Genomic DNA, 23,545 nt, shown 5'->3' with positions numbered 1-23,545 from the left:
GAAAATGACTTCTATTTTGGGATAGAGGGAGTACAGTGTAAGGTTAAATAGATTAGAACAGTTCTTTAGGGAGAAAAAAAGGCCATATCAGCAAAAAGCGACGTCCCTTCCAATTTTTTTTTTGAGCCGTATGCAAATCAAAATTACTGTCTGAAACGTCAACCTTTCAGAGATACTAGTATATTTTACTGCTATGTAAGGTTTCTTTTAAAAGGATTATGTAAAGGTTATTAGCTGACTCTGTGGGTACGTTCTTTTTCCTGACGGTAGCAAATGTAAATTAAATTTAAATACATTTGTGGAACGACGTGCTAAGTGCTATGCGGTATAGGGCCAGATGAATTGATGCATCAGTGCTTTTGCCTTACGTGACATGTTTCGTGGTTGCACTTTTGCAGTACGTCAAAGGTCAAGTATGGCCTACTACGAAGAGTATGGACTCTACGTGATAGCTAGGTAGCTCCTATAGTTTAACAATAAGGTCATCATCAACATTCACCAACATGTGCATCAAGAATCACGAGGCATGTATGCTTATACTGTTTCTGAATGAATTGAGAAATAATCTAAAAAGAGAGAAAAAAAACAAACATATGTTTCAAAGAGTATAGTATAATAAGAATAACAAACTAATATTAGCTGACCAACGACTCAACTTCGTGAAAAATTGGTAACGTGACTACTGAGACCTTTCATCAAACTCAAACTAAAAAGACTGGTGTCCTCAAATCCAACCACTCCCTCGGGTGACTAAAATAAATCACATCACAGCCAACGAAAATAAAACCACGTATGTGAATTGTTGGGCATAGCTCAACTGATTAGATAGCCGTTTGTAGATCTTAGCTACCTAGGTTTTCGACTCGGCATCGGTACCACGGCGGCGTACTTACATTTTCTTAAATTTATTCTATGATTTAACAAAATAACTATGTTAATGGTAGACGAGGTGTCTATTAGTATCGAGACGCGTGTGGTGATCCCAACCTGCTCGCTTAGTCTCTCAAAGCTGATTACAAGAATAAGGTTTTTGCATGTGCACAATCGAGGTAAGGTAGGCATGCATAGGTGTTTGTGGGCACTTATGTTTGCATTTGTACCGTGTAACTTAGAAATAAGAACGAACCTTATGCAACCCCAAAATCTTATCTAACCAGAGATGGTATGTATAATTTCTTAGTAGGTGCTCACTGAGGCACTGATCCCTGGTACACTTTGCATTTGAATTAAATTAACTTTTAGAATGGTGTTAAATCAGATTATATATCAAGCTTGATTAAATTTATAGAAAAGATCTCTAATATTTATTACATTAAATTAGCACTAATCATTAGAGATATTATAAAATATATTTCTATAATGTATTAATTTAATGTTATGGATGTCGCTATCATTTTACTTTTAAATTCGTTAAATATAAAATAGTTAGACTTAAGACGATTCTACGAATTGATTGATTTATTCTAGAACAGATAGAGTATATGTTTTTAATATATTAATTTAATGTTATGGATACCACTATTATTTTACTTTTAAATTGGTTAAATAAATATAAAATAGTTTGACTTGATTTGTTTATTCTAGAACAGATAGAGTATACATTTTTATAATATATTAATTTAATGCTATGGATGTCGCTATCATTTTACTTTGATATTGGTTAAATATAAAATAGTTTAACTTAAGATGATTCTACGAATTGATTTTTTTATTCTAGAGCAGATAGACGGCATGTTCGCTGGTTGGTTTCTAGGCTGGTTTGGATCGGCTAATGCTGATTTATTGTGAGAGAAAAACACTGTTGGCTGGCTGGTTTGGGCTGACAACAAGCGAACACAGTGGCGGAGCCAGGATTCCAAACTTGGGTATTCCTACTTCCACGTCAATAAAAAAAATCATTTGTTTTTAACTGCAATGAGTGAAAATACTACAAAATATGAGCCAATTTGAGAGGCTGTTTTTTACTGTTTTGGGCTTCAATGAGTGAAAATACTACAAAATATGGCATTATACATATACATATACATATACATATACATATACAAGTATATACACATATATACATAGAAGTGTGCTAAAATAGTTGGGTATTCCTGGAAATACGGGGAATACCCTCTGTATCCGCCCATGAGCGAACAGGCTGAGAGTATTGTCCGGTGGCGAAGGCACTAACGCAATGTGGAGCGTGTGCTGTGCGGCGCGGGCCAGCCGAATGAATCCATGGGTGCTTTTGCGTGGCGTGACATAAATTTTTCTAAAAAGTGCTACAGTAACTATTTTATCGAATTTTGCGATAGTGCAGTGAGCATTAAATGTATACGAAAAAAAACTAATTACACAGTTTGATTGAAAATCGCGAGACGAACGTTTTGAATCTAATTAGTTCATAATTAAATACTAATTGCTAAATAAAAATAAAAGTGCTGTAGTAGCTAAATTTCTGAATTTCACGAACTAAACGAAGCCGTAATGCAGCCCTCATCCATCAGCAGCAGCCGCGTAACGTCCACCGCCGCACTCCCTCTCCTCTCCTTCTCCTGGCGGGCTGAGTGGCGTCATGGTGTGGCGACGCAGGCCCGATCGACCACACCGCCACGCGGCTGGTCACCCGACGAGGCCTGTGGCTGGGGCTAGGTCCACGCGCCGTCCACCGCCCCGTTCCCCGCGTCGTGACGCGCGCCGCCCGACCCACCACCGTGCATGTCTCGAAAAAGAAAGAAAAAAACACCACCACCATGCCGACATCTGGCGGTACTCTGGGCCCCACCTCCTAAGCCCACTCCCCTGGCCTTCCTTTGCTTCCTTCCCACGGCCCACAGCGCGATCCACCGGGTCTTGGCCCATCCCGAGCTCTCCGTTCGCGCCTGTCGACGGATGGCGGGGGCGCCGTGGCGAGAGACGGCGCAGCCCGCGCCGCCGTGGATGCGGACAGGCCTCCCGCGGTGCCTCCGGCCCGGCCGCAGGCAGGCCTCGCGGTCTCAGGGTCGCGTCAGCGGGGCCGCCGCCGTCCGTCTGTCGGTTTGTGCGCTGCCGGCCTGCTCGTTTTTTGTTTGAGTTCCATTCCAACCAGCGAGTGTCTGCGGTGGACAAACCCTTAGTTTGTAATTAAGCGGCGCCGCATATTAGCATAGCGGTTTTTGTGGTACTTTCTACCGTGTGCGTTTCCAGTTTCGTACGCCGGTCGGTAATTAGTCGTGGAATACTTAGTACATATAGCATTGAGATATTTTACTTTCATGGTTTCTTCTTCTTGTTTTGGCGCCCCAGGCTTGCCTGTTACTAGGATTGATGAATGCAGGTTTCGTCCTAGTATGTTATGGTATGATATATGCAATCAGAGAACAGGCTTGGATATTGCATCGGTACACCATAGGGGACCGGCTGCAAAATATTACTGTGGCAAGATTTGCTGAAATGCACGGAATAGAACAGTCTTTTCAGAGTTAGTTTTTATATAATGTCATCGAGGAACTCTTATCCGAATGGAACTGGGAATTGCAGATTGGTTGTGGTGTTTTGGGCGTATATCTTTCTAGGACTAGTAAATATTTCTCTCTCAACGACTGGCATTTTACTTTCTCTCATGGTTTCGTAGAGATGTAAACAGGGCGGTTTGGGAGGAAAAAGAAGATTGAAATTAATATGGTGTGCCATTTTGGACTGCCCACAGATATGGTATGCCATATATTTGTGTCCCAGGGGACTACTGTATTATTATTATTATACTAACTAATGCCACCGTATCCGCCGAGGCTTCATTTAATGTGATTTTATTGTCCTTTGCCTTCATTTTCTGCATGTCCATTTGTCAACAGATGCCCAAGGACATTCCAAAACCAGGTGCTGTGGCAATTACTGCCATCACAGTTTGATACTCAGTGGTTCCTGAAATTGCATCCATATTTACCATGTCAAATTTGATGCTACAAATTGGAAACAAAGAGGAAGAAATAAAATAGTAGAGGTTTGCATGTATCTGTTAGTATGTTTTACCCAGTTTCATACTAGGTTTTTCTTGAAAACTAATACCTCATTACCTCAAAGAGTGTGACGCCCTGAAAGCAACATGGTTACAGGCTTTTGCATAGAAAAATATAGTCTTGACTTTGGGTTCTCATGTATTGCTTAAGTCACCATATCTCTTGTATCTATGTACTAACTTTTGTTGTGCACCAGTCCAAATACAGGTCAACTTACCATTGAAATAAAGCAATTTCACAGATTTTGAAGCTTCGTCTTTTTTTAATTTTATTATTATATAAAGACTGCCTACCCCTGACCCACTACGAAGGTATCACTCTCACACCAGAAAGCTCAAAGTTGCCTTCAAAATCCCTTTGGTGACAGAATGATGGAAAGGCTTTCAGCGCTGGTTCTGGATAGTGACCCAGCATCCTTGTCGACCATCTCTGAGACGCTCGCAAAGTTTAACTTCAAAGGTGCATGTGGATCTTGATTCTTGAAGCATTCCATTTTGGAACCCCTTTTCCTTTTCTGCATTTTTGTTCTAAAAAAATGAAGTGTGTTCTAGAGGGAAAAGGGAAGTCAATAGGCACAGTATTCATTTCCAGAAATCTGAAATCTTTTATAAAACTGAGGAACCTGTATATCGAACTAACTCTTATTATTTTCCCTGAAAAAAGAATTCCTATATATGTTAGCTGTGGTATCATATTTGTAGTCTGTATGATTCCTGAAGGTGATGGGGGAGAAACATGTTGACCTAGATCTTTTTTTGGCAATATTGAAAGGATTCCTTCTCTTGACAAAGAAGTAGAGGAACTCAGATCCTCCGCCCTAAAAATCAATCTACACCTACTATATGTTATTCAAGGGGCTTCTGTAGCATATTATGTTTCAAGGATGTTTGGTGTCTTTTCCTATTTGTGAGTGCTTGCTTGGATTCCAATCTACGGTTATCAGAATATTCCATTTGTTGCATATCATAAATTTAGGTATATGATATGATGCTTTAGGTTCCAATCTCTGAATATTCCATTTTGTTGTGTATCGCAAGTTTGGGTGTACTACGTGACGCTTTAGATTCTGATTTCTGAATATTCCATTCTGTCGTATATAGTAAGTTCGGACGTACAGTAGGATGCATTGGATTCCAATTTCAGAGGATTCCATTTTGTCGTATATCATAAGTTTGGGCGTACAGTATGACGCTTTGGATTACAATTTCTGAGTATTCCATTTTGTCGTATATCATAAGTTTGGGTTTATGGTATGGTGCTTTAGATTCCAATCTCAGAATATTCCATTTTGTCGTGTATCATATGCTTGATTGTATAGTATAACGCTTTAAATTCAATTACTGAATGTATCATTTTGTCACGTATCATATGTTTTGGTGTATGGTATGACGCTTTATATTCCAATTTTGGAATATTTCATTTTGTCGTGTAGCTTAAGATTGGGTGTACGGTAGAGGATTATGTGGACTCAAATGTGGAGGTGTGAATACATTTTTTAGTTGGACTTTTACTAGCTTTACTAATTTGGATAGGCTCCCAACAAAGAACATTAAAAAAACATGCTGGAATAGATCCATCATTTGGAACACTGAGAGGAGCTCCTGTTTGTTTATAGTTGTTTATTGGTTCCTTCTGCCTCGCTGAAATCAATCTACACTGAGAGAAGTTTTGCTTAGGAGTCTAATTAAAAATTATTTGTTGGGCCTATTTGTCAAGTGCAGGGTCCATTAATTGTAGAACAGTGCTAAATACACTGTGGTATGAATTTTCCAAATTTTTAATCTTATTACCTTTATCGTTGCATAGTTTTCCCCTTCCAAACAGCAGAAGCGGCCCTGGATTTCGTTGAAGGCGGGGCTGCTAACGAAGCGGAGCTTGATTTGGTATTGGTGGATGTTAATCTTAACAATATGGCACCAGGCACTTCCGCAAACTCTGATCTGCTCCATTATTACATGCTGAATGAACTTAAAGTCCCTCTTACCGGTAAGAGTTTATATTCAGAGCTCTATTATTTTAAGAATTTCTCACCTATCCCAAACTCACTGTTCCAGGGTTATTCCTCCTTGTTGACAGCAATGTGTTCTTGTGACGATGAAGAGGGACTTTCCAAATGTATGAACCTGGGTGCATGCTTCCATGTGCTGAAGCCTCTGGACAGAAGAAGCTTCAGCATTCTGTGGCACCAAGCACTGGAACACAAGTTTAAAAAGGCAGCACCTCAAGGACCAACTCTTAATAGTACCAGAAATGGAATGGTTTCATCGTCTACTGAAAAGCCCAAGGAAGTGCTTATCCTAGAGAGAAATAATTTATCCGATCCTGAAAGCAATGGATATGAAGAGCCAAAGAAGCGGAATCGGATCACATGGACCATTGAGCTCCATGAAAAGTTCTTGGGGGCTGTCGAAGCTCTTGGGGGGAACGAGTGTAAGTATAGCTCATACGTACACATGGCTTGAAATCTAAATTAGTTATTTGTTATTTTATTAGCTAAAACATGACCATGTCCTGTTTATTTTCTTTGGGTGGCTAACAGATGCTACACCTGACGGGATCCTCCACCTGATGAATATAAAGGGTTTGACTGCGAAGCATATAGGGAGCCATCTCCAGGTGGGTGATTAATTGATCATTAGTTTGACCTTTAATACTGTGACCTAACTTTGTCCCTTGCTTGACAATTTTCTCCTCAAATGTAATATAGAAACATCGATTGCGCCACCGGAATACAAAGCAAGGAGGACAGCGCCAAGAGAATGCCAGCAGAAAACCAATGGGGCATGATGAAGGCACTTCTGAATCCATCACACCCAGAGTTGAGACAGACGAGGAAGTGTACCCCTTAAGGCTGTGGACAGAGGTGAAGAAAAGGTCAGCGGACACAGTGGCTCTGAAGACTAAGGACACAGAGTCTGTGTGTATGTGGGATAAGTATGAAAATAACCTGCATAGAGTGTTCTCTGAGAAAAAGAAACGTTGGCAGTTTGTGAGCGAACATCGGTGGCCTGTGAAGAACAATATTGTTATCACAGATGCAGGGGATCCAAATGAAGCCCCCGAAACTGCTGGTGGTGCTAATACCTTATTTACCTTTTCTACTCCTCCTTTATTAATATATAGAACTGCAGTTTAATCTGCTGGCTTCTCTTTAAAAAGAACTTATTTACCTATTTATCCTCCTTTTCTTACTAATACCTTTCTAATACCTTTCTATCTTTTATTTATTGACTCGTGACGTTTCATTCCTAGCCTGCAATAACTTGCTTGGGACTAAAATTCTTTCTTGTTGTTGAAGGTATTGTGGACCCGGAGTACAATGCATCAATGGATTTTTCGGTTGCTTGGGCGCACCTAGATAGCAATGATCTGGACCTGACAGGCCCTTCTGATGGCCGGGAGGAAGCAGATTCATTTCGGATGAGTCAGCTGGAAAGCCTTGGCCTAGAGGATCTCCGCGACAACGCATGTAATGATGCTCTGAGATCGGTTGGTCTGATTAACATAGATGAACCAGTAACTCAAGGATCGCAAGAGCAGCAAAGCCTTGCCATGGAGGATCTCCAGCATGTAGATGACATTCCATGGGATGATGCTCTGATATCTGTGGGGCTTATCAACTTATTAGATGAACCAATGACTGAAGAAGCCGCCATTGGAGGATCACAAGATCAGCAAAGCCTTGCCCCAGGGGTCCTGCAAGCAGGTAACAATGCATGGGATGATGATCTTAGGTCGGCGGGGATGGTCAACTTATTAGATGAACCAATATCTCAAGAAGCCGCTATTGGCGATGCTCTGATGGATGACCCTGTGAGCCCGATTGCCCAAGACGATGTGTTATGGGCTTGGAGTCCTGCAATGCCAGCGGTTGACTATGGCATGCTCCTCTGAATCAGGCTGAACAAGTGATAGTAACAGATAATATGGATGTTAGAAATAAGAACCCATTGCCAGAAATAAGCAACTCAATTGTGCTCGAGAGCACATAAGACCGTGTAGAAGTTATTAATCGTTATATACTCTACTGTTTGGTTTCATATGATTACTGTGTTATGTTGAACCTGCCCAGGTTGGAGAAAAACTGGTATGTCTGTGCCGTGAGCTCCATGATTCGATGGGCAGTTTGTGTGCTACAGGCTACAGCCATTACCATGGAACATCGCTGGATGCCTTCTCCCTATGTGATCGAGTGCTAGTTACTGCCTTTTCACATCCTGATCGATTTTCTTCCTTTTTTTGAACGCAAAACCCTGATAGATTTTCACATCGCTTGTAACTTTTTTTGTGGTACCATTTGTAACTTATTTTACACCCTAGCCTCGAATTAATGTGGAGAACCTCACCGGATATGATTTCTTCCTTGAAAATCTTTGTGATATGAAGAGATCATTAATTAATCCAAATTATTTGTATGGCGCATGTGCAGATACGCAAGGCATAATTAAAATGGAATAATGAGAGATCGGATATCATATTTTTGCTTGCAACTCTTTGTAGCAGTAATAACACAGTAAACATGCAAGCCTCGTTGAGGCATTGACTTAGTAGTTGGTATAAGTTTGGTAGGTACAAACTACACCGCATGAATGGCACATTAGGCTGTGTTTAGTTCGCGAAGTGAAAATTTTTGGATGTCACATCGGATGTTTCGGGGATGTCGGAAGGGGTTTTCGGATACTAATAAAAAAACTAATTACATAGCTCGCCTGGAAACTACGAGACGAATTTATTAAGCCTGATTAATCCATCATTAGCGCATGTTAGTTACTGTAGCACTTATGGCTAATCATGGACTAATTAGTCTTAAAATATTCGTCTCACGATTTTCAACCAAACTGTGCAATTAGTTTTTTTCGTCTATATTTAATACTCAATGCATGTGCCGCAAGATTCGATGTGATAGTTTGGGGTGAAAATTTTTGGAAACTAAACTAGGCCTTACTCTCCCTGAAATTTCCTATACAGGTGTGTCTCCGCTGCAGGTGACTGCAGTTTTGCATTTTCATCAGGCGACGATGGCAGCTGTTGGATCCTAATCCTACAGCGCAGGAGTCATCTTCAACCTCCTTTCGTCCCTCTTCTTCCTCCGCCCCCTTCTCGTGCGGTGGGGGCGAGGACGAGGAGGAGTGCGGAGGAAGACAACGCGCCCCGCGACGGCGACCTTCTTTCCCTTCCTCCTTCTCCTTCCACGACGAGCTCCGACCATGGACGCCCCTGCCCTGACTTGGCATGGCCGCCTTCGCTAGTGCTAGGACCATAAGCCATCCTCCTGCCGTCCCCACCGCTTGACCGCCCTGCCTCCAGCAAGTGGATGACATTTCATGGGATGATGCTCTGATACCTGTGGGGCTTATCAACTTATTAAATGAACCAATGACTCAAGAAGCCGCTGTTGGAAGATCACAAGATCATCAAAAGCCTTGCCCCCAGTGGTCCTACAAGCAGGTAACAATGCATAGGATGATGGTCTTAGGTCGGCAAGGATGATCAACTTATTAGATGAACCAATAGCTCAAGAAGCTGCTATTGGCGATGCTCTCATGGATGACCCTATGAGCCCGATTGCCCAAGACAATGTGTTATGGAACCCTAACGCCTTCTTTATCTTTATCTTGTCTCTAGCGCGGGCACGGCGCGTGGGAGGAAGAGCGTTGGGAGACGAGTGACCGATGGAAAAGCAAGATTTCATGAGATTGCAAAGGAGCAATTCTTGTGTAAAAGTAAAAACACAAGATATAACAAACTATTTTTCTTTTTAAAGCGAAGATAAAAAAAACTTTTTTAAATTAAAAATTTGTAAACAGAGTTTGGCATATTTTACTATTTTTACTGTCTCCTCGCTTAGTACTAAACGATCATAAATTTTCAATTAGAACCGTATTTTTCTCTAGCAGCCAACCCGCCAGCGCTAATGATCGACGATCGAGAGCCCCAGCCGGCCAGCCGAGCTGTCGGTTCCGACTTCCGAGCCCGCGAGGCCATCGCGAAATTGCGGCGCTAGCGCCGGCGGGGCGGCGGAGGTGAGCGCGGCTGCGTCCTCGCCTCTCCTCCTGCCCCGCTCCGCTCCACGCGCCGCGGTGGGTGCGGAGGTGCGGCGGCAGGTGGGGCTCGCGGCGCCGCTGGTGGCGTGCAGCCTGCTGCAGTACAACCTGCAGGTGGTCTCCGTCATGTTCGCCGGACACCCAGGGGAGCTCTCCCTCTCCGGGGCCTCCGTCGCGGCCTCCTTCGCCAACGTCACCGGCTTCAGCGTCCTGGTAAGTGCGGTAGTAACCTCGCTTCACTAAACCATTTGTGCAACTCGGTATATGCTACTGCCTGTGCATCAAGTCTGAAGAGCATGGGGAAATGTGAATCGGAACATGTACACTGTAGAACCTAGTTATTTAAGGAATTTGTAACCAAAAGTATTACGGATTCTGTAAATACTTTCGCATTACTCCAATTAGTTTTCCACATGCTCCATAATTGTACTTACTAGAAGTAACAAGTAAGGGGCGTATGAGTTTGACTTATTGCGCAGTGGCCAGTGCTATACTGCGTGATGCCTACTGTGCTACCAGTAAATTAATTAATAAGTGGAATTCGTGCTCCTCTTTTCCATGTCAAGCTGGGTATGGGAAGCGCATTGGATACCTTTTGTGGACAATCATACGGAGCAAGACAATATGACATGCTGGGGACACACACGTAAAGGGCTATAATTGTTCTTATGCTTACGGGTGTTCCTCTGGCCTTTGTTTTGGGCTTCGCTGGTCGCTCTCGGTCAAAATCCTGAGATATCATTCGAAGCTGGACTGTATGCTCAGTGGTTGATTCCTGGTCTTTTCGTGTATGGTTTTCTTCAGTGCCTTACCAGATTCCTGCAGACCCAAAATATTGTCCAGATATTGGTAGCTTGCTCTGGACTTACTTTGCTACTTCACGTTATGCTATGCTGGTTGCTGGTTTGAAGTTTTGGCCTTGGCCACAAAGGCGCAGGCGCAGCTCTGGCAACCTCAGTATCTTACTGGTTCAATGTGGCATTGCTAGCTGTGTATGTGAAAGTCTCTGAAGCTGGCTGAAGAAGTTGGCATGGATGGTCAAGGGAGGCACTAAAGTTAAAGGATGCCAAAGTGTATCTAAAGCTAGCAATTCCATCTACCTTTATGACCTGGTAAGCCTGATGTGGGGCACCATGTGAAAAACATGTGTTTCAATAAATCTTCGATGTTAAATTTATGATCTGGCAAAGAAGTAATGTGTACCTTTACCTACTTTCTGCATGGAACTGGTTATTTGACTTGCAAGATAGCTCAGCTTGGAGTATTGGGCATTTGAGATGGTGGTTCTCTTTAGCGGGATTTCTTCCAGATCCAACACTGGAAACTTCAATTTTGTCAGTCAGGTAAGCAAATGAAACTTGAAATACCTCCTCCCTTTCAGTAATCGGAAATTCTATTAAACTGATCAATCTTTTAGATCCGATGTTGTTCAGTAATGATGCTTTCAGTGCTTGATGTAATGTAACTTTGACTCTTGCAGCCTAAACACAATGTGGATGGTCTATACAATTCCAAGTGGCCTCAGCAGCGCAATAAGGTCAGAGGAGCATAAATTCGTAGTGCCCACTCCTTTTTGTTCTGTGGTAAAAGAAACTTGTGGTTAACTAGTTTTGGCCCATGGTTCTTTGTTTATTTGCAGTATTAGAGTGTCCAATGAACTAGGTGCTGGGAATTCACATGCAGCACGCCTATCAGTTTATGTTTCAGGAATCATTTTTTCCTAGCTGAGGGCCTTTTTGTAACTATCATCACAGTATTAGTGCAAGATTTCTGGGGTTATTTGTACAGCAATAAAGAAGAGATAGTAAAGTATGTATCGATTATGATGCCAATTCTTGCTACTTCTGACTTCATGGATGGAATACAATGCACGCTATCAGGTTTGGGATAATTGCATTGTCTAGTATGCAGCATTTGTATCACATCGTACTTCTGCTCCCTGTTGGGAAATTCATATACAGATACTGTAATCAGAATATCATTATTGTAAAGTTGCTTAGCTTTTATTTTGTTTGACCACTTGGCCAGTTGGTCTTGGTGTTGGTTTGCTTGCCTCATTATGATGCCGTCAATTCATGTAGATTAATTGTCTTTGCTATGCCGCCTGAGCAGGTTAATGTAAAAAATGATCACATATCCAACATGCTCAGTGCTCTCATAAGTCATAAGAGAAAAAGAAAAGATCCAATTTGTTTGGTATTGCATGCTACAAGTAAGAGGGTTTCACCAGTAAGCCATACAGTCCAAATTAGGATTATTGTTATTTTGCTTTTTCTAGGTATCATTTATTCCTTTACCAAAGAAGAGCGGCACAAGTGTTATGTACAAGAGTGGTAGTTCCTGAATCAGACTTCTCAGTGATTTTAACGTGACACTCCATAATCATAATATCAGTAATCCTTTGTCTAACTACTCCTGGATGACATATGTTCATTATCTGCATGTTGCTTTTAAGGCGCTGCTCGAGGATGTGGCTGGCAGAAAGTATGCTCGGTTATCAACCTGTTTGCTTACTATGCTATTGGTCTCCCTTCAGCTGTTACTTTTGCATTTATTCTGAAGATTGGTGGTATGGTAGGTTGGACTATGTTTTACTTTTATGTAATTATGACAAGATATATATTGATATGTGTTTCCTTCATGTGCCAGGGCCTTTGGTTGGGAATCATATGTGCTATGGCAGTGCAGATATTTGCTTTGGTCGTGATGATGCTTCGAACCAGCTGGAATGAAGAGGTACACCCTTAACCTCTTATGCAACAATCAACGGAATGCATGCTCTCTCGTTTCTACTGATGGAATTGGATCGTAGTTGTGAGAGGGGACAGCCCTTTTTTTTGTGACTGTGAGAGGGGACAGCCTGGGCAAAGGACTGTACACATGGAGCAGGTTTGCATCAATGGGAAAAGAATGCAGAATTAATTGCTATAGATTGCTGGGATCTCTTCTCTAAGAAATAATATTGCAATTATTTCTTTCTCTAACTTACTTTCAAAAACTAATCCATGGCAATCAGTAGTCATCTGTATATCACCTTGGCATGATAAGGAGGCCTATTTAGAACAAATTTGTTGAATGTATATTGCAATATGTATGTGGCACCTCAGTTTTAACATTTGCTTGAAGCATTGCCCTCACTCCACTAACGATAGGCACAGGCCTACACGTGCATAGCACCTTGCTTCATTTTTCATCATCACTAGTTTAACCTGGAGTTAACTATATTTGTCCAAGAGACATATACTAGTATGATTCACTTTACGATGTTTGGATCCCCTCCTCTAAACTTTAGAGCTCTAATAAGAGCACCTTAGCTCACTTTTGAGCTCTAAAGCTCTAATGTGAGGTGGGCTAAAATTTAGAGCTAACTTTAGACCACTTGTTTAGAACTTTAGCTCTAAAGTTTAGAGCTCTAAAATTTCGAGGGGAAATTCAAACAGGCCCTAGCTACCACTACTACACATGTGCGGTCACCTCTAATCAAAGTGGGTATTATAATACCCTATGAGATTCTTTCCTGTGCCGTGTTGATGTGAAAGCTGAATCTCACTATGTTCCCTAATTGCTATAACTAACCACTCTTTCACATATTTCACTGTTCTATCTATAGGCTGTGGCTGGGGCTGGGCCCACGCGCATCCACCGTCCCGTGTGACGCGCGCCGCTGACCCATCTGGCGGTGCTCTAGGCCCTACCGTCCAGGCCCACGCCCGTGGCCTTTCTTCCTTGATTCCCACGGCCCATGGCCCACGGCGCGATCTTACGCAGTAACGGGTTTCGGCCCATCCCAAGCTCTCTCCGTCCGCCTGTCGACAGGCGGGGACGGTGTGCCAAGAGACGGCGCAGCGCGCGTGCATGCAGCCTGCGCCGCCGCGGATGCGGACGCGGACACGCCTCCGGCGGGGGTGGTGCCTCCGCCCCGTCCGTCCGTCGGTTTGTGCGCCGCGGGCCTGCTCGATTTTTTAGTTCCAATTCTAAGCAGGGAGCGTCTGCAGGTGGATAAACCCCTTAGTTTGTAATTACGCGGCGCCGCAGTATTAGATTAGCGGATTTTGTGGTACTTTCTACCATGTGCGTTTCCAGATCGTACGCCGGTTGGTAATTAGTCGTGGAATACTGAGTACATATAGCAGTGATATATTGTACTTTCATGGGTTCTTCTTCTTTTGGCAATCCAGGCTTGCCATTTGCTAGGATTGATGAATACAGGTTGTTCCTAGTATGATATGGTATATACAATCAGAAAACATGCTTGGAGATTGCATTACACCATAGGGGGACTGGTTCCACAATATTAGCTGTAGCAAGATTTGCTGAAATGCACGAAATAGAACAGAATCTTTCCAGAGTTAGTTTAAGCATATATGTTATCGCGAAACTCTTATCCAAATGGAACTGGGAATTGCAGATTGGTTGTGTTGTTTCGGGCGTATATCTTTATAGAGTAAATATTTCTCTCTCAAGGACTGCCATTTTACTTTCTCTCATGGTTTCATAGAAATGTAAACAGGGCAGTTTTGTGTGTGTGTGTGTGTGTGTGGGGGGGGGGGGGGGGGGGGGGTAAAGTAGATTGCAATTAATATGGTGTGCCATTTTGGACTGCCCACAAATATGGTATGACATATATTCGTGTCCGAGGGGACTGCTATATTATTATGTTATGATACTAACTAAGGGCGGGCCTGGTGCAAGCGGTAGAGTCTTACCGCCTGTGACCGGAAGGTCCAGGTTCGAGTCGCGGTCTCCTCGCATTGCACAGGCGAGGGTAAGGCTTGCCACTGACACCCTTCCCCAGACCCCGCACAGAGCGGGAGCTCTCTGCACTGGGTATGCCCTTTATGATACTAACTAATGGCACCGAATCCGCCAGGGCTTCATTTAATGCGATTTTGTTGTCCTTTGCCCTCATTTTCTGCATGTTCTTTTGTCAACAGATACCCATGGACATTCCAAAACCAGGTGCTGTGGCAATTACTGCCATCATAGTTTGATACTCAGTGGTTCCTGAAATTGCATCCATACTTAGCATGTCAAATTTGACGCTACAAATCCGAAACAAAGAGGAGGAAATAGAACAGTAGAGGTTTGCATGTATCTGTTAGTATGTTTTACCCAGTTTCATACTAGGTTTTTCTTTAAAACTAATTCCTCGTACCTCAAAGAGTGTGACACCCTGAAAGCAACGTGGTTACAAGCTTTTGCATAGAAAAATATAGTCTTGACTTTGGGTTCTCATGTATTGCTTAAGTCACCATATCTCCTGTATCTCTCTACTAACTTTTGTTGTGCACCAGTCCAAATACAGGTCAACTTACCATTGAAATAAAGTGATTTCACACTGTCCCAGTCCAACCCGGGGTAGGGGGTGGGGGCTAGGGCAGAGGTGGGCAGCGGCGCAGGAAGGGGGAGGGCGACGGCGAGGAGAGAGGGAGATAGGGGAAGGAGCTATAGCTCTAAGATTAGAATGATTACATCTCCCCTATATTTATAGTCCCTATAGACTTGTGTTCCAAGCAAGCTATGGGAGAAGTCCTTACAGATTGAACTCTCCCTTCCTAAACAAACCAATCTCCTATCTTACAAACCTAATCTTATTCCTGAATCCAAGATCCTAATTTAATTTCCTGTTTATTCTTAATTCTACCAATTATTCTGGATTCCTTCTGGGTGAAGGAAACCGAGGGGGCTCCGAGATCGCCCCTCCTGGCGCGCGCCCTCCTTGCGACGCGGTGGAACCGGCCGAGGCTGGCCATAGCCCTCCTCTGGGCCTCGCTTGGCCCACTGATCCCGGTGTGCGAGCCCATAATCAGGCGTGTGACACACACATCTTGAAGCCTCGTCTTTTTCTAAATTTTTTATATATAAAGAGTGCCTACCTCTGACCAACTACGAAGGTCTCACACCAGAAAGCAGACTGTACATCCTTAACAAATACTCAAAGTCTGCCTTCAAAATCCCATGGTGGCACAATGATGGAAAGGCTTGGTGACCCAGCGTCCTTGTCGACCATCTCTGAGACGCTTGCAAAGTTTAACTTCAAAGGTGCATGTGGATCTTGAACCATTCCATTTTGGAACCCCTTATCCTTTTCTGCATTTTTTTAGAAAAAAAATGAAGTGTGTTCTAGAAGAAAAAGGAAGTCAATAGGCACAGTATTCATTTCAAGAAATCAGAAATCCTTTATAAAACTGAGGAACCTGTATATCGAACTAACTCTTATTATTTTCCCTGAAAAAAGGAATTCCTATATATGTTGGCTGTGGTATCATATTTGCAGTCTGTATGATTCCTGAAGGTGATGGGGGAGAAGCATGTTGACCTAGATCTATTTTTGGCAATATTTAAAGGATTCGTTCTCTTGACAAAGAAGTAGAGGAACTCAGATCCTCCGCCCTAAAAATCAATCTACACCTACTATATGATATTCAAGGGGCTTCTGTAGCATATTATGTTTCAAGGATGTTTGGTGTCTTTTCCTATTTGTGAGTGCTTGCTTGGATTCCGATCTACGGTTATCAGAATATTCCATTTGTTGCATATCATAAATTTAGGTATATGATATGACACTTTTGGTTCCAATCTCTGAATATTCCATTTTGTCATGTATCGTAAGTTTGGGTGTACTATGTGACGCTTTAGATTATGATTTCTGAATATTCCATTATGTTGTATATAATAAGTTTGGACGTACAATAGGATGCATTGGATTCCAATTTCTGAGGATTCCATTTTGCCGTATATCATAAGTTTGGGCGTACAGTATGACACTTTGATTCCAATTTCTGAGTATTACATTTCATCGTATATCATAAGTTTGGGTTTATGGTATGGTGCTTTAGATTCCAATCTCTGAATATTCCATTTTGCCGTGTATCATATGCTTGATTGTATAGTATGACGCTTTAAATTCAATTTCTGAATGTATCATATGCTTAGGAGTCTAATTAAAATTATGTGTGGGCCTATTTGTCAAGTGCAGTGTCCATTAATTCTAGAACAGTGCTACATACACTGTGGTATGAATTTTCCAAATATTTTAATTTTATTATCTTTATCGGTGCATAGTTTTCCCCTTCCAAACAGCAGGAGCGGCCCTGGATTTCGTTGAACGCAGGGCTGCTAAAGAAGCGGAGCTTGATTTGGTATTCGTTGAGGTTAATCTTAACAATATGGTACCAGGCACTTCGGCAAACTCTGATCTGCTCCATTATTACATACTGAATGAACTTCAAGTCCCTCTTACCGGTAAGAGTTTATATTCGGAGCTCTATTTTTTTAAGAATTTCTCACCTATCCCAAACTCACCGTCCAAGGGTTATTCCTCCTTGTTGACAGCAATGTGTTCTTGTGACGATGAAGAGGCACTTTCCAAATGTATGAACCTGGGTGCATGCTTCCATGTGCTGAAGCCACTGGACAGAAGAAGCTTCAGCATTCTGTGGCACCAAGCACTGGAACACAAGTCTAAAAAGGCAGCACCTCAAGGACCAACTCCTAATAGTACAAAAAATTGAATGGTTTCATCATCTACTGAAAAGCCCAAGGAAGTGCTTATCCTAGAGAGAAACGATTTATCCGATCCTGAAAGCAATGGATATGAAGAACCAAAGAAGCGAAATCGGATCACATGGACCATTGAGCTCCATGAAAAGTTCTTGGAGGCTGTCGAAGCTCTTGGGGGGACGAGTGTAAGTATAGCTCATACCTACACATGGCTTGAAATCTGAATTAGCTATTTGTTATTTTATTGGCTAAAACATGACCATGTGCTGTTTATTTTCTTTGGGTGGCTAACAGATGCTACACCTGAGGGGATCCTCCACCTGATGAATATAAAGGGTTTAACTGCGAAGCGTATAGGCAGCCATCTCCAGGTGGGTGATTAATTGATTATTTGTACCAAAGGCCCCATCCACTAAAGCTTCCTTATAAGCTTGATTTTCTAATATTGGAGCTTTCAAGGGAAGCACTAATTTTGTTACCTTGAACATTCAATACATTGAAGAGAAAGACATTGTTTAGGATAGTTGTGATTAAGCAGCACAAGTTGACAACTTGTTCGCTCGCTTGTATCTTTTCTATTGGCAATAAAAGTCTTCTCCACCCTTCTGTTCGGCGTATTTCTGTCTCACACTTCCGTGGTCTTTAGTATCCATTAGTTCAAAGCATTTTTGTTGGCATGTGTGTGTGTGTGTGTCACACTTCCATGGTCTTTAGTATCCATTAGTTCAAAGCATTTTTGTTGGCATGTGTGTGTGTGTGTGTGTGTGTTTTGCCCTTGTGGGATCTATATGCGTTCTGGTAATTTATTGTGGAATCTGACAAATCGGCACCCGCCCTTCCTGTTTCTAGCTTCATCTGGCTGATAACATGCCTTAAACTTTTTATGTGTGTGTGTGGGTGGGGGATGGTCTTAACCTTATGTTACCCTTCCCTTGGTACCCCAAGGACCTTAAACTATTCACCTCCTTGAATTCCATTCAGCTCTTGACACCTATGGCTGAACTGATCTCATACGGTGTTCTTTAAAAAAGATTTGACCAAGGGGAGGGACGTCCCCCTGATTTTCATCTTAAGAAGTTGGTGCCGTGACTCGAACCCGGGCTGGCTCAACCAACCGCTTCTTTGGCGAGTTGTGCTGACCAGTTGCACCGTGAGAGTGTTGGCCATACGGTGTTCTTTAGCTAAAGTGCCACTTTAAATTGCTGTATTAGTTTGACCTTAAATACTGTGACCTAACTTTGTCCCTTGCTTGACAATTTTCTCCTCAAATGTGATATAGAAACATCGATTGCGCCACCGGAATGCAAAGCAAGGAGGACAGCGCCAAGAGAATGCCAGCAGAAAACCAATTCCTGAGCTGATAATATCAGCGCATGATGAAGCCACTTCTGAATCCATCACACCCAGAGTTGAGACAGACGGGGAAGTGTACCCCTTAAGGTTGTGGACAAAGATGAAGAAAAGGTCAGTGGACACAGCGGCGCTGAAGACTGACATGTACACATGCACATCTGGAAACTACAGAGAGGACACAGAGTCTATGTGTGTGTGGGATACATATGAAAATAACCTGCAGAGAATATTCCTTGAGAAAAAGAAACGTTGGCAGTTCATGAGCGAACATCAGTGGCCTGGGAAGAACAATATTGTTATCACAGATGAAGGGATCCAAATGAAGCCCCTGAAACTCCTGGTGGTGCATCCATAGAAATCTCTGGTTCAAGCAGCTTTACAAGTGATCAAGTGGGAGAGAATAATCTTGCTGAAACTGACAGAGACAATAACACCGTGGGAGCATTGATTTCCTTGAAGGTATCATGAGCATTGGTCTGCATGAATAATTGAAGATTAAGTGTCCTGTTAACTTGTTTGCCGTGCTACTTATTTACCATTTTATCCTCCTTGTGTGCTGGTGAACTAGGTTATGGTGCATCCATAGAAAGCTCTGGTTCAAGCAGCCTGTTAGCAAGTGGTCAAGTAGGAGAGAACAATCATTCTGAAGCTGCCAGAGCCAATGACAATGTGGGGAACATTAATTTGCTTGAAGGTATTATCGATGTTGATTTGCTTGAAGATTAAGTGCTCTGTTAAGTAGTCTGCCTTGCTGATACCGTACCTTTTTGTCGTTTATTTTGTGTGCTGGTGAGATAGCTTACCGTGCATACTTAGGAACCTCTGGTTCAGGCAGCCTGTTAACAAGTGATCAAGTCAGGCAGAACGGTTGTGCTGAAGCTACCAGGGACAATAACAACTTGGGGAGCATTAATTTGCCTTAAGGTATCATGAACATTGATCTGCTTGAAAATTAAGTGTCCTGTTAACTAGTTTGCCTTGCTAATACCTTATTTACCATTTTTACTCCTTTATTAATATAAAGAACTGCAGTTTAATCTGCTGGCTTCTCTTTAAAAAGAACTTATTTACCTATTTATCCTCCTTTTCTGTGTGTTGGTGAAATAGGTTATGATGCATTCGCAGAAATCTCTGGTTCAAGCAGCATGTTAACGAGTAATCAAGTGGGAGAGTGTGAGATAATCTGCTGCACTCTCCAGCCTTTTGTAGCAGCTGCACACTCCACTGTACACTTAAAAATGGGCCTGCTGCATAGCAACTTTAGCAACCTTTTAAGTGTACAGTTCACTCTGTAGCAGTAGCAAGTGTAGCTGTAATTTATTAGAGTTGTGTATATATCAGCTTGTTTAGTAATGGAAAGAGCAGTTCAGTTTGCTGCATATTCAGAGCTGCATAGCTGCTGCTCAGGGTGTGTGTGTGCACTCTGTTCTCACCCTTTCTTCAACCTCCAGCTGTGAGTGTGTGTGTGGGTGCTAGTGAGTTGATTGCGCACACGCCTCCACCACTGTCCCCTGCTGCGGCAGGACAGGGGATGCCTCCAGCGACGCCGGTCGAGCTCGCCTCTCCTCCGAGCAACATCGACGAGTACGTGGACGCCTTCCACGACGGTGAGGAGGTGCGCTTCCGCACCATGGACAACCTCGTCGGCGACTCGGCTGCACCGGGCTTGGCAAGCCAACTACTCGGCGATTAGGAGCTGCTCCTTGTCAGCGCAGAGGAGCCACCCACATTTGCGCAGGCCGAGCAAGATGCCAATTGGAGGCGGGCGATGTTGGAGGAGATGAAGGCCATTGAAGACAATGAGACGTGGGAGCTCATTGATCCACCTCCAAGCTACCGGCTGATTGGGCTGAAGTGGGTCTACAAGGTGAAGCGGGACGAGCGCGGCGCCATCGTCAAGCACAAGGCGCGTCTCGTTGCCCTCGGCTTCATCCAACGTGAGGGCATCGACTTCGAGGAAGTCTTTACGCCGGTGGCGCGCATGGAGTCCGTCCGCCTGTTGCTGGCTCTGCCAGCGGCCAAGGACTGGCGCGTTCACCACCTGGACATGAAATCGGTGTTCCTTAACAGTGAGCTGGTGAAGACGATTTTCGTCAAGCAAGCTCCGGGCTTCGCCGTCAAGGGAGCGGAACACAAGGTGCTGTGGCTGCGCAAGGCGCTTTACAGGCTGCGGCAAGCCCCGTGGGCGTGGAACGCCAAGCTCGACGCCACGCTGCGCCCGCTTGGGTCCGCATGCTGCGCAACAGAGCACGCGCTCTATACGCGGCTACGGGAAAGGAGGAGCTCGTCGTCGGCGTGTATGTGGACGACATGATCATCACTAGAGCGCGCGCGGAGGACATCGACGGCCTTCAAGCGTGAGATGGCGGCTCGGTTCCACATGAGCGACCTCGGCCAACTCTTCTACTACCTCGGCATCGAGGTGAAGCAGGGGAGCGATTCCATCTCCCTAGGCCAGCATGCCTACGCGAAGAAGCTACTAGAGCGTGGCAGCATGGCAGACTGCAAGCTGTGCGCGAATCCAATGGAGGAAAGGCTGAAGCTGTCAAAGAACAGCACCGCGGTGAAGGTGGACGCGACGCGTTACCGGAGCATCGTCGGTGGGCTGCGGTATCTGACTCATACCCGGCCGGACACGTCGGCGGGCTGCGGTATCTGAGTCATACCCGGCCGGACATCACATTTACGGTCAAGTATGTCAGTTGGTTCATGGAGGATCCCCGCGAGGATCATTGGATTGCAGTGAAATGGCTACTGTGCTGCGTCAAGGGGACGGTGGATCAGGGGATGTCTTTCCCAAGACCGGCGGCGAAGGTGGGTTGTGGCTCACAGTCTTCAGCGATGCACTCCCCAAGACCGACGACGGAGGTGGGCTGCGGTTCACAGTCTCTAGCGATGCTGACATGGCGGGCGACATTGATGGGTGGCGGAGCATCTTTGGTGTGCTCGTCTTCCTTGGTTCAGCCCTGATTTCGTGGCAGCCATTGAAGCAGAAGGTGGTGGCGCTGTCTACGTGCGAAGTGGAGTACATCGCGGTAGCCATAGCAGCGTGCCAAGCGGTCTAGCTGCGCCGGCTGCTGTGCGAGCGGACCGGCCAGGAAGCTCGTCTGCCAGCTCTGATGGTGGACAATGAGCCCGCCCTCGCCCTCGCCAAGAACAATGTCCTTCACGACCAGAGCAAGCACATCGACATCAAGTTTCATTTCCTTCGGGATTGCGTTGATGGAGGACAGATCATCCTCGAGTTTGTCAAGACTGACCGATAGCTCGCGGACATCCTCACCAAGCCACTTGGGCGCCTTCGGTTCTCAGAACTGAAGAACAAGATTGGCATGGTGGAGCTCAAGACCAAGGAGTAGAGGCAGCAGGATTAGGGGAAGATTTGTGAGATAATCTGCTGCACTCTCCAGCCTTTTGCAGCAGCTTCACACTCCACTGTACACTTAAAAAGGGGGCCTGCTGCATAGCAACTTTTTAAGTGTACAGTCCACTTTGTGCAGCAGCAACTTTAGCAACCTTTTAAGTGCACAGTTCACTCTGTAGCAGTAGCAGGTGTAGCTGTAATTAATTAGAGTTTTTTTGTGACTTGTAATTGATTAGAGTTGTGTATATATCAGCTTGTTTAGTAATGGAAAGAGTAGTTTAGTTTGCTGCATATTCAGAGCTGCATAGCTGCTGCTCGGGGTGTGTGTGTGCACTCTGTTCTCACCCTTTCTTCAACCTCCGGCCGTGAGTGTGTGTGGGTGCTAGTGAGCTGATTGCTCACCTATGCAGGGAGATCGAGGACCAACAGAGAGAACAATCATACTGAATTTGCCAGAGACAATGACCACATGGAGAACATTAATTTGCTTGAAGGTATCGTGGACATTGATTTGCTTGAAGATTAAGCATCCTGTTAACTAGTTTTCTTTGCTAATACCTTACCTTATTATCTTCTAATTTTGTATGCTGGTGAGACAGTTTATGGTGCATCCTTAGAAAACGGCGGTTCAAGCCGCCTGTTAACAAGTGATCAAGTCAGACAAAACAATCTTACTGAAGCTGCCAGAAACAATGACACCATGGGGAACAATAATTTCCGTGAAGGTACCATGAACACTGATATGCTTGAAGATGTCCTGTTAACTTTCCTTGCTAATACCTTTCTATCTTTTATTTATTGACTCTCTTGAGGTTTCATTCCTAGCCTGCGATAACTTGCTTGGGACTAAAAGTCTTTCTTGTTGTCAAAGGTATCGTGGACCCGGAGTACAATGCATCAATGGATTTTTTTGTTGTTTGGGTGCACCTAGAGAGCAATGATCTGGACCTGACAGGCCCTTCTGATGACTGGGAGGAAGCAGATTCATTTTGGATGAGTCCGCTGGAAAGCCTTGGCCTGGAGGATCTCCCTGACAACACATGTAATGATGATCTGAGATCGGTTGGTCTGATTAACGTAGATGAACCAGTGACTCAAGGATCGCAAGAGCAGCAAAGCCTTGGCATGGAGGATGTAACACCCTTAGTGTTACACCCTAAATCGTTTACTAAAACATGTCATGAGCATCATGTTTATGTGTTAGTGCATGTGATAGAATGTGTAGATAAATTTCTTGTAACTTAAAATGATCAATAAAAATGCTAAATGAAAGTTTATTCAATAGCTCATGTATATCAAGT

General features: G+C 43.8%; 2 protein-coding genes and 2 pseudogenes across 6 annotated transcripts; all 4 read left to right on the top strand.

The window, feature by feature from the left end:
- Nucleotides 1-2,559: 2,559 nt before the first annotated feature.
- On the top strand, nt 2,560-8,315 carry LOC136522607 (uncharacterized). 5 transcript variants are annotated; one of them, XM_066516414.1, is made up of 8 exons: nt 2,560-3,018; nt 3,596-3,675; nt 4,348-4,439; nt 5,787-5,966; nt 6,057-6,410; nt 6,520-6,596; nt 6,688-7,054; nt 7,279-8,313. In XM_066516414.1, exons 3-8 carry the CDS (start codon nt 4,349-4,351, stop codon nt 7,872-7,874), a joined length of 1,665 nt encoding a protein of 554 aa, XP_066372511.1. In that variant the 5' UTR covers nt 2,560-3,018; nt 3,596-3,675; nt 4,348; the 3' UTR covers nt 7,875-8,313. The 5 variants fall into 5 exon arrangements, with proteins under 5 accessions (XP_066372511.1, XP_066372510.1, XP_066372509.1 ...); XM_066516413.1 differs by having other exon boundaries at nt 3,816-4,439; XM_066516412.1 differs by having other exon boundaries at nt 2,560-3,442; nt 3,816-4,439.
- Nucleotides 8,316-9,898: 1,583 nt separating this feature from the next.
- LOC136524636 (protein DETOXIFICATION 16-like) lies at nt 9,899-15,365 on the top strand (annotated as a pseudogene).
- Nucleotides 15,366-17,076: 1,711 nt separating this feature from the next.
- On the top strand, nt 17,077-20,355 carry LOC136524635 (putative two-component response regulator ARR19; annotated as a pseudogene).
- An 887-nt stretch (nt 20,356-21,242) lies between these two features.
- Nucleotides 21,243-21,945, top strand: LOC136524634 (uncharacterized mitochondrial protein AtMg00810-like). The gene is made up of 2 exons (XM_066517923.1): nt 21,243-21,531; nt 21,650-21,945. The coding sequence occupies exons 1-2, from the start codon at nt 21,243-21,245 to the stop codon at nt 21,943-21,945; spliced, it is 585 nt and encodes a 194-aa protein (XP_066374020.1).
- The last annotated feature ends 1,600 nt before the right edge of the window (nt 21,946-23,545 follow it).

This window comes from Miscanthus floridulus, chromosome 18 (assembly GCF_019320115.1).
Source record: "Miscanthus floridulus cultivar M001 chromosome 18, ASM1932011v1, whole genome shotgun sequence".
Taxonomy (NCBI): Eukaryota; Viridiplantae; Streptophyta; class Magnoliopsida; order Poales; family Poaceae; genus Miscanthus; species Miscanthus floridulus.
This window is presented reverse-complemented; position numbering and strand designations above follow the sequence as displayed.

Bases quoted from the DNA above. Each gene is read 5' to 3' on its own strand.
- LOC136522607 (XM_066516414.1), top strand. From the start codon at position 4,349: ATGATGGAAAGGCTTTCAGCGCTGGTTCTGGATAGTGACCCAGCATCC. The intron at 6,411-6,519 runs GTAAGTATAGCT...GGTGGCTAACAG, and splicing joins AGCTCTTGGGGGGAACGAGT to ATGCTACACCTGACGGGATC. The intron at 6,597-6,687 runs GTGGGTGATTAA...AATGTAATATAG, and splicing joins ATATAGGGAGCCATCTCCAG to AAACATCGATTGCGCCACCG.
- LOC136524634 (XM_066517923.1), top strand. From the start codon at position 21,243: ATGGCGGCTCGGTTCCACATGAGCGACCTCGGCCAACTCTTCTACTAC. The intron at 21,532-21,649 runs GTATCTGAGTCA...TGCTGCGTCAAG, and splicing joins GGACACGTCGGCGGGCTGCG to GGGACGGTGGATCAGGGGAT.